This window comes from Eleutherodactylus coqui, chromosome 3 (assembly GCF_035609145.1).
Source record: "Eleutherodactylus coqui strain aEleCoq1 chromosome 3, aEleCoq1.hap1, whole genome shotgun sequence".
NCBI classification, from domain to species: Eukaryota; Metazoa; Chordata; class Amphibia; order Anura; family Eleutherodactylidae; genus Eleutherodactylus; species Eleutherodactylus coqui.
In genome coordinates, this window is record NC_089839.1 from 158,334,273 (window position 1) to 158,344,825 (window position 10,553).

At 49.1% G+C, this 10,553-nt stretch overlaps 1 protein-coding gene across 1 annotated transcript; it reads right to left on the minus strand.

Moving 5' to 3' along the window:
* Positions 1-7,632: 7,632 nt before the first annotated feature.
* SNU13 (small nuclear ribonucleoprotein 13) lies at positions 7,633-9,971 on the minus strand. The gene is made up of 3 exons (XM_066596440.1): positions 9,824-9,971; positions 9,396-9,516; positions 7,633-8,122 (listed from the first exon to the last, which is right to left on the minus strand). Exons 1-3 carry the CDS (start codon positions 9,824-9,826, stop codon positions 7,860-7,862), a joined length of 387 nt encoding a protein of 128 aa, XP_066452537.1. The 5' UTR covers positions 9,827-9,971; the 3' UTR covers positions 7,633-7,859.
* Positions 9,972-10,553: the final 582 nt, after the last annotated feature.

The following is a 10,553-nucleotide window of genomic DNA, read 5'->3' on the forward strand; positions in this document are numbered from 1 at the left end:
AAATTGGCAATAATCGTGTCGTGTAAATTCAAAAAAATCATTTATTATTCATTTACTCTTCGTTATTGCTGACTTCCAGTTAGCGTTAAAATCATCGCTGGATCGCGAGCTTCTTGCTGCGTGTGAACGCTCCCTGCTTCACATAGGTGAAACACTGAGGGAGAAGCCTGCGATCCAGCGGTGAAGTCTACCTGTCTAAACGCTGTGTACAAGCATTAACGGTCTTAGCGGTGACATCAGCACTCGTGCAGTCGCTTAGATGACAGGCGTCCCGTCTAAATGGGACATTAGTCTGACCATTTACAAAAGGCCAAATGATTATTTTAGAACATTACTAGAAATGAGCGAGCACGCTCGGTGAAGGCAGATACTCAAGCGAGCATCAGTCTTCTCGAGTAACTGCATACTCGTCTGAGCAGAGGCGGGGAGAGTGAGAGATCTCTTCCCCCCCCCCCCCCCCCGCCCCCCGCATTTGCTTGGACGAGTATGCAGTTACTCGAGAAGACTGATGCTCGCTCGAGTATCAGCCTTCACCGAGCGTGCTCGCTCATCTCTGATCCCAAAGTAAACATCCCAGTATGGCCTCTTTCAGACGGGGAGCTAGGTGTGCAAAAATCACGCAACTATTAATACCAATGGTTTCCTATCAGTTGTTCAGATGAAGCAACCTTCCCACAGGAAACCATTTGTTCTAATAGTAGTTTTTGCCTGCCTTGCTCCCTGTGAGTCAGCCCTAAGGCTGTCTGGTTGGAGCCTCTGGCAGATTCACTGTGAAATAGCACAGCATGTAGGGTTATTTCATCAGGAAATTTCCTGCACACATCCCTTAGGTCCGCCGTCTGATGCTTTGTTCCAGTGGGATATATGCCAAGAACTGAGCCGAACACTAATGTAAAGTTGCCTCACTGACCGGATAAAGTGTTGGCTGCTGACCAGTTTTCATGCGGACAGAATAAACAATTGACAAACACCTTGTGTAAGTAGGGGATGTGCTACCAATAATGTGCCAGATCACCACTTAGGAACAGGCGCTATTACACGAGCACTAGCAACTGCCACTAGGGCTCACGTTTCCCAGACAATTATTGGGCTGCACCTGCAAGCCCAGCAATTAACACTATTACAGAGGCATTTAAGCAGCACCCTCTGACTATCTACATACAGGCAAGCGTGATATCGAGCTGAGAGACTCAGCCTGATTGTGCGCTCGTCAGCGTGTATTTTCATGCTGATATGAACTGCTTATCTGGGAAAAAGACCTCCCAACACTTGTGGCAAGTAGCAATCCTCTGGTGCGGCTTTCAGGCACACTGGAGGATCAGCAAGTGTTTCCCCTTGTTTTCAATGGGAAACCTCACATCACACACTCTGCCATGTTTTACTGTCCCATTGAAAACAATGGGTGATGCATTCCCAGAGACACAAAAAGATAGGACATGCGTGGTACGGAAAAACATTGCTAAAGTAGGACTCCAGTCAAAAGGAAATGGGATTGTATTTGTGCGTCTCACAACAAACAAATCTTGTACGAGTTGCTTGGCTGTGTGAAACCGGCCTAAATATGTTCACCTAGTACAGAATTAGACAAGCTAAGATGGGTCACACGGGTAGAAGTGCATTTGCACCACATACTTGAATATTTTACTGCGCATGAAAAAGAAACCCCCACAACCGTGCTCCGATTTATTAAAATAAACAAACCTATTGAAATCAATAGGCTCTATTCACTCCGGATTGCTCGTACAAGACACATTTCTGTGACACAGGCCCTAGAAAATGTCTCGGCCGTTGTAATTTGACTAATGCTAAGCAGCCTTTCTTCCCCATTATTCCGCTGAGGTTCAGAAAAAGAACAGTTCCAAGACGTGTAATCACACCTGTGGAGGTTGTAAGGCCCCTGAACCATCCTTTACCACAAGGGGTCAGTATTGCATGTTGTGTTCTAGCTTCTCTCCTGCTAGATCGTAGCGGTAACTGCAATAGGTCATGCTAAAAAAAATTGTTTATTGCACCCTTGTGCCCAATCTAGTGAACTACACCAACTACAATTTGTAGTATGGCAGCAGACAATTGAGAAACCGTCAAATTCCCCGTTTCTACAGGATGGAGGGAAAAACGGGAATTTTTCTTACCGATAATTCCCTTTCTTGAAGGCATCATGACAGCATACGCTTGGAGGTTGCTCACCTGCTGACCTGATGGGACAGGAAAAGGCAGAGCATAAAAGAAACCTCCCCTCCACCAAACACCAGTGTGTTCCAAATAACCACAGTGACAGAATACTTAAGCAGAAGGTGTGTTTTTATTGACATCACACACCTCAGACAAAGAAACATAAGCATACACATTACCTCATGTGTTGGACAAAATAAAGGTAACCATGTCGGTAGGGGGGGGGGAAAGCCCGTATGCTGTCATGATGCCTTCAAGAAAGGGAATTATCGGTAAGAAAAATTCCCGTTTTCCCTTCGTCATCATGACAGCATACGCTTGGAGGAATACCAAATAACTGGCATGGGCTTTTTTAGGGAGGGATTACCGCTTCGAGCACCTTCCTACCGAAGGTTGCGTCCTGACTACATTTAAAGTCCAGCCTGTAATGTTTAATAAAAGTATGGCCAGAAGTCCACGTGGCTGCGTTACAAATCTGCTCGATTGACGCGTGCGCTCTTTCTGCCCAAGAAGATGCCACCGCTCTCGTCGAGTGGGCCTTCAATCCTTCTGGAGGAGGGATGCCCTTGGCCTTGTAAGCTTCCTGGACCGCTCTCCTGAGCCACCGGGCGATCGCATCTTTAGAAGCGGCCCTTCCTTTGGCCTGCCCCTGAAATTGAACAAAAAGTTTATCGGTCTTCCTGAAACTTTCCGTTGCCTCAAGGTACGCTAGTATAGCTCTTTTGACATCTAGATTATGGAGCTTCTGCTCCTTTTCGTTTTTGAAATTTTGGCAGAAGGCTGGAATAACTATTGGCTGGCCTCTGTGGAAATCTGACAAGACTTTAGGCTGAAAGGACGGGTCTAAAGAAAATACTATTTTGTCTGGGTGAATAGTCATATATGGGGCCCTTCGTGAGAGGGCCTGGATTTCACCCACGCGTCTGGCCGACGTGACTGCCACAAGGAGGGCTACCTTATACGTCAGCAAGGCGATGGATAGATCTCTAATAGGTTCAAAAGGGGGATCGCAGAAGGCCTGAAGGACTATGGTCAGATCCCAGGGGGGTGCCGTAAGCCTTGTAAATGGATGCAATCTACTTGCCCCTCTAAGAAATCTCCTAATCCACCTGTGCTCCGCAAGCGCGAGATCAAAAAATGCCCCCAAAGCCGCAACTTGGACTTTGAGGGAATTCGGACTCAACCCTTTATCCAGGCCCGCCTGGAGAAAATCTAGGATTTTACGGATGTCTGGCTGATCTAACTGCTGGATGTCCTGGCCTATCCACTCTGAGAATTTTCCCAGACTTTGGAATAGATCTTTTTTGTCGAGGGTTTAAGGCTCTCACTAATAGTGGAAATTACGTTAGGAGAAAGACCCTTCCCCAAGAATTTTACCCGTTCAAGATCCAGGCCGTAAGCCTGAACCTGTGAACCTCCGGGTAAAGAAGAGGGCCCTGCAGCAATAGGTCAGGTCTTGGTGGAAGGTGGAAAGGCTCTCCTACTGACAGAGATCTCAGGAGGGGAAACCAAGGTCTTTTGGGCCAATAAGGTGCTACCAGAATTACTGACATGCTTGACCGCAGTAATTTCCTTAGTAGGAGCGGAATTAATGGTAAAGGGGGAAAAGCGTACGCCAAGTCCCAAACCCAGGGGTGAGAGAGAGCGTCCGTGCCCAAGGCCTGTTTCTCCGTGCCTCGGGAAAAGAAAAGCCGGCACTTGGTATTTGCGCTTGACGCAAATAGGTCTATTTCCGGTACCCCCCATTTCGTCACGAGCAGGCTGAACACCTCGGGATAGAGTTCCCACTCTCCTGGGTCCACTTTCTTCCTGCTTAGAAAGTCCGCGGCTGAATTCTCGGCTCCTTTTATGTGAAAGGCCGACAGTGACTTGGTTGTGAGTTCCGCCCACTGAAGGATCCTTCCCGCCAACTGCTGCAGTAGAGGATTCCTGGTGGTACCCTGGTGGCGAATGAGTGACACTGTTGTCATATTATCTGAAAAGATCCTCACATGCTTCATCCCTAAGAGCGATTGCAGGCTACGTAGGGATTTCCACACCGCATTAAGTTCTCTAAAATTAGACGAACCAGATCTCTCGATTGTCTGGTCGAGTGAGGACTGTAACTTGTCCCAATTCTGAAGGATTAGTGACTGGAGACCGCGACTATGGAACTGAGCCCAGGGAACCACGCCAATACACGAAGTCATTAGCCCCAGGATCCGCATTGCGTCTCTTACTGTTACTCTAGATTTTTTATAGAGAGTGGAGCATTCCTCTAAAATATGCTGTTTCCTTAGAGGAGGAAGGGATGAATTTTGGAGACTGGAATCCAGAATGACTCCCAGGAATTTTTTCCTGGTTTCTGGTTCCATGTTGGATTTTAGATCATTAATAATCCAACCCAGGTCCTTAAACAGTTGAAGTGTGGAACCCAAGTGTGACCTCAGAATAGTCGGGGAATCTGCCACCAACAGGAAGTCGTCCAAGTAGGGGACGATAATAGTCCCACGATTGCGCAAAAAGGCAACCATTTCTATCACCACCTTGGAAAAAATTCGCGGAGCGGAGGAAATTCCAAATGGGAGGCAAATAAACTGAAAGTGACAGATTTCCCCTTCCATTCTCAGTGCAAACCTCAGGAACTTTTGCGCGTTGGTGTAAATAGGGATGTGAAAGTAAGCATCCTTTAGGTCAATTGTAGCCATTACATTATCCCTGGCAATTAGGGGAGTTGCAGTTCTGATAGTCTCCATTTTAAATTTTCTATACTCAATGAATTTATTCAATTCTTTGAGGTTAATTATTGTGCGGTGGGAGCCATCTGGCTTGGGAACCAGAAAAAGGGGGGAATAAAATCCCTTCCCCTGTTCCTTTTTGGGGACGGGGATAACCGCGCCGAGATCCAGCAGGTTCTGTACACCTCTCAACAGAGCCTGCTCTAGGGCTGGAGACTGGATTGGGATTACAATAAATCTGTCAGGGGGGCGAGATTCTAGTTCGATCTTGTACCCCTCCGCCACCAGGTGTAGCACCCACTCGTTAGTCGTTATATTATGCCAACTAGTGGCAAAACGAGCCAGTCTACCGCCCACCGGGCACGAAGATGCGGGCTGAGGGACGATAATAAGAGTCTTACCCCTTCCACCCTTCGGATAAGACCATCTTCCGGTCTTCCCTTTCCCAGCGTATGTAGACGAGGGACGTGGAGTGAAGGGTCTTTTGGGCGGTCTGATGGCTGGCAGTCCCTGGTTCTTGTCCCAGGTCCGGTCCAAAAATGCGTGCACCCCGAAAGGGTAGGGCACACAGCTTGTTTTTGGATGTTAAGTCCCCCGACCACTCCTTTACCCAGACTGCCCTTCTGGCGGTGTTGGATAGGGCTGCCGTGCGAGCTCCGAAGCGGACTGTTTCCATAGAGGCATCCGCCAGAAACCCCGTTGCCATCTGTAGCAGAGGGATGCCGCTCGCCAACTCTTCCCTGGAGGCTTTTTGGTCGATTAGGGACACAAGCTGATCCAGCCAGACTGCCATGGAGCGAGCCACCGAAGTGGCCGCGATATTGGATTTTATAATAAGGCTGGACGTGGACCAGGCCTTGCGCATGGTCATGTCCACTTTATTATCCAAGGAGTCCTTTAAGTGGGACGTATCTTCAAATGGTAATCCAGACTTCCTGGACACCATAGCGATAGCTGCATCTACTTTCGGCATTTCGTCCAGAAACGCCACCTCGTGTCCCGCAAATAAAAGGCGCTCCTTAAACTCCCTAGGGATTAGCGGAGTCTGATCCACACAATCCCACTCGTTCAGGATTAGTTGTTTAAGTGTGGCATTTACAGGAAACGAAGATTTCCGTTGTGGAAGCAATCCCGCAAACATATTCGTTTTGTGCTGTGCGGGGTTGCTGCACATCTTCCTCCACCTGCATGGTTCTACGTACAGCTTTTAAAAGTTGATCCATGTCAGTGGTGGAAAAAAGGTACTTTTTCTCCTCCTGCAATACTTCCCCAAGATTACCAAACTCCAAATCTTCCGCCATGTCAGAGTCGGACTCTGACACAGCCGGAGCAGACCTTCGTGTAACCCCTGAGGGCCCAGGTTGGAGGTCTGAGAGGGAGGACTGAACTTCTTCCCGGACGACCGACTGAATTTCGGACATGAGGGAAGATTTTTCCTCCTGCAGAACTTTTGCAGAACAAACGGCACATAATGTTTTGGTGTTGGAGTCGTCGAGTTTGGCCAAGCACACTGGACACTTTTTACTCCTCCTCCTAGCCTCCCTAGGTTTTTGAGTATCCCTGTCCTGAAATGACATGGGAGAACTCTGTTAGTAAGGAAGTGTATGTAGTGCAGGTGTCTGTAGGTTGGCCCACTGGACCACTTACAGTTTGGAGATTCTCTGGGTCCTCTCTGGCCGACATCCTGTGCTTGCTTGTGGGATCAACTCCTGTACTTAGGATCGATTCCCGGCGTGAAGAAACACCAGCTGCTTCCCTGGTGTGGAGGAGCTTTAAAAATTTGAATCCGGCGCCAGCCGCGCTAAGCCACGCCCACGTTCACGCTAGGCCACGCCCCTTGCGGAGCATCTGACGTCACCGCGTCACTCCCGGAGCTCCGCTGAGGCCACGCCCCCTTGAGGAACGCTGCTGCTCGGCCCTGGACCCAGAGATGGCGGCCGCCGCCGTGCCGGAAAGCCCGTACTTGGACCCAGGCCCACGCAGTCCCCGGTAAGCTCCCAGATGAGGTACTTCCCACTGGGGCGCCGGGGCTGCCAGAAGAGATGCCGCCACTCACCGGTAAGCCCTGGAACCTCCGGCATGGGACAGCATCGCTGGAGCTCTGCCGCTGCTGTCCTGAAGGGACAGGAAAAACACTGGTGTTTGGTGGAGGGGAGGTTTCTTTTATGCTCTGCCTTTTCCTGTCCCATCAGGTCAGCAACCTCCAAGCGTATGCTGTCATGATGACGAAGGAAAAATGGGAATATTTATTCCTGTAAAGTCTGAAAGATTTGACATAGAACCTGTCACAGGTACCATGACAACATGTTCAGTATGACAGACCAAGTGCGTTGTAGGAGACTCCTCTATACGGTCAGGAACATTGAGCGACCCTCTGCTTGTTGATGACATACCCTAGATCCCAGAGTGCCAGCACTATACCTGCTGCTCAGGATTCCACATTCTGATCTATTGGAACAGCCCCATGCTTGTGGGTTATCTGGCACCACTTCAATTTAAAAAAAAACAAAAAAAATAAAAAAAATAAACACATCTTAAACTCCTTTTGTTTCTCAAAAAAAAAAAAAGTAGTTTATTCAGGTGGCATAAACACAGCAAAAACCTACAAGGTAGCATCAATTGTGTCAACTCAAAAAAAATGGTGCCAGGTAACCCACAAGTATCAACATCCTCTTTGATGCATCTTAAAGTAAAACAAGAAAAGCCAATATACAGGACTGAAAAAAAAAAACAAAAAACAAACTTCCATGTATGTTTTTTTAATTAAAAATACATATAATACAAGTCAACAAGGAAAGTTATCAGATTCTTTCTGGCTAAAAAATAAGTTTGCAACAATTGCACAATTCACTGTAGGGATACTGCGAAAGGACTTCTTGGTTCAGCCCACAGATTAGTTACACATATGTAAGCTAGGACATTAACTTGTTACATTGGTAAACTGTACAATAAATCTGCCATGAATGGGGATTACACAAGAAGTCTCTCAATGGCTTGCTGGACAGACTGAATCTGAGGCTTCAGCTGAGACCCTTCCTTGATGGTGACCGAGCAGGCGATAACCGGTCTGGACACCCCACAGGCTCTTCCCAAAGCTTGCTTGGATCGTACGAAGACATAAGGTACATTCTTATCCTCACACAGAAGAGGAAGGTGAAGAATGATCTCCAGAGGTTCTGCATCAGCCGCCATGGCAATGAACTCAGCGATCCCTCTGTTCAGGGTCTTTGTGGCTGCGAACAAGATCACATTAATGTATTACAGTTCCTTTAGTTGTGCAGAAGGGACATTGTGTCAAAATGAGAAGAGTGTTGATGAAATAAAAAAAGAACTTCAATCGCCGGTTCCGCCACGATGGATTGGCCGCCCCGTGTGGATGAGATTTTTACAAAATCTCATCACATGGCTGGCTGATCCAGGGATTGGGAGCCGTGGGCAGGCTTGCCGAACAGAAATTACACTGCATTTACATGGCAAATCCGTCCCGTGTGAACACAGCCTAAAAAAAAAAAATTTTTTTTTTACGCCACCGTGTGTGCAAGGCCTTATGCTCAATCTGCATATGGTAGCTGTGCAGTATTTCGGCCACCTTCGTGTAATGCTACAATCACAGCCAAACCTGTTGGAAACAATCCAATCAACAGGCTGCTGTGTATTGGGCTAGTCAGACGTGTGATGGTGAAGAGGACAGATGAACGCTGCACCGTTACACTACTATGCACTGAACACAGCCCACATCTTAAAGGGGTTGTCCCGTGGAAGCAAGTGGGGTTATACACTTCTGTATGGCCATAATAATGCACTTTGTAATGTACATCCTGCATTAAATATGAGCCATACAGAAGTTATACACTTACCCCCTCCAGTGCTGGCGTCCTCGTCTCCATGGTGCCGTCTAACGCTGTCTTCTCCTTCCTTTAGACGCGCTTGCGCTGTGCGGTCTTCTGCTTTGTTCAATGGAGCGCTCCGGCGTGCTCATGCCGGAGAGATGGTCTGCGCATGCACAGACGACCAGTGCGGCGCAAGCACGTCGGAGCGGCTCCATTGAACAAAGCAGAAGACCGCACAGCGCAAGCGTGTCTAATGGAAGGAGAAGACAGCGTTAGTCGGCGCCATGGAGACGGGGACGCCAGCACTGGAGGGGGTAAGTGTATAACTTCTGTATGGCTCATATTTAAGGCACGATGTACATTACAAAGTGCATTATTATGGCCATACAGAAGTGTATAACCCCACTTGCTGCCGCGAGACAACCCCTTTAAGGGGGACAAACCCATATTGGGCGGTGTAATAAGGGCTGACCTTAGATATCGGCCATCAAAGGACCCTTATATCAGGAAAGCCACCCCCAAGGGTTAGGAAGTAGACCACATCCAACAGTTCAGTATATATAATCTCAGTACCAAACAGTGAGACCAACTTGAGAAGACCACCCAGACCTGCAGTGAGGGGGCCAGCCTGCACAATGTATGATAAAGGGTGGAGGGGGCTGTACATGGCTCCTACCTTCATTGGCTCCTTTGCGCAGCTGCTTGTAGTTGGAGGCCTGCTGCACCAGGTCCAGGATGGTCTTCGTCAGCTGGGCATCGGCCAGTGGGTAGGCTTTAGGGTTCACCTCACATTCACTCTGGAAAACACACGTGGACGGGGTTAAAGGGGGCTCTGCACATGGTTCTCAGTTTATACCCATCCACCGGACAGCTAATAGCGCCCCCTGCCGCTGATCCCGAGACCAGGGGTCCCATTCCCTCCTCACTTGCAGGGACAGCACTGTATAGAGCGCTGGCCCTGCATGGCGCCCCTCCAGGCTGACGGAATCAGCCGAGCGCCTCGTACTCGACTAGAGCGGCAGCGGCCCCTTGTGAGCAGAACGGGAGAACAGACCACCAGTTCTCGGGTCTCCGGAATATATCCGGTGGAGCGGACCGGCTCACCATGGCTGCTGTCGGCTGCGGTTCCGTCTAGTCCCCTCGGCCCGGAAGCTTCACGGAGGAAAACTAAATGAGCGCAGAGCTCGCAATGCGGCAGCAACGTGCTTCTTACTTCCGGCGACCCGAGGCGGAAGGGGCGGGGTTACAGTGTGACTCCGCCCTCGTGGCCTACTCGCTGGCGCCTCGTGCTGCAGCGGTGAGGAGCGCTCCACAGTTTCATGTAGTGTGAAGTGGTTATCGCTCGCCTCACCTGCACCTTGTGATGCGGTTCAGAGAGTGACCAGCTGGTCACACAGCGCCCTCTGCTGGCACTCAGGTTCAGTGCAGACAATAGGAGTTGGGAAAGCCTTCAGTGGGCTGGTCGGAGGCGGACGCCTCGTGCTGCGGTCACACCCGACGGGTGTTCTCAGTGGGGGAGGCGGGGAGGGAGAAAACCTGCAACAGCAAATGCATCATGTTGGGAATTTGAACTTCTGCCCCATAACGATCTTCTGCTGTGCTAACCACAGTACCAGGCTCCCATTGATTAATATTACGATCATCCGCAGTGCTAACCGCAGTACCAGGCTCTCATTGATTAATATTACGATCATCCGCTGTGCTAACCGCAGTACCAGGCTCCCATTGATTAATATTACGATCTTCCGCTGTGCTAACCACAGTACCAGGCTCCCATTGATTAATATTACGATCATCCGCAGTGCTAACCGCAGTACCAGGCTCTCATTGATTA

What these genes read in the sequence shown, in the direction of transcription:
- SNU13 (XM_066596440.1), bottom strand. An exon ending in GCGCAAAGGAGCCAATGAAG is followed by an intron (nt 8,123 to 9,395) that starts GTAGGAGCCATG and finishes TCTTGTTCGCAG; the next exon opens with CCACAAAGACCCTGAACAGA.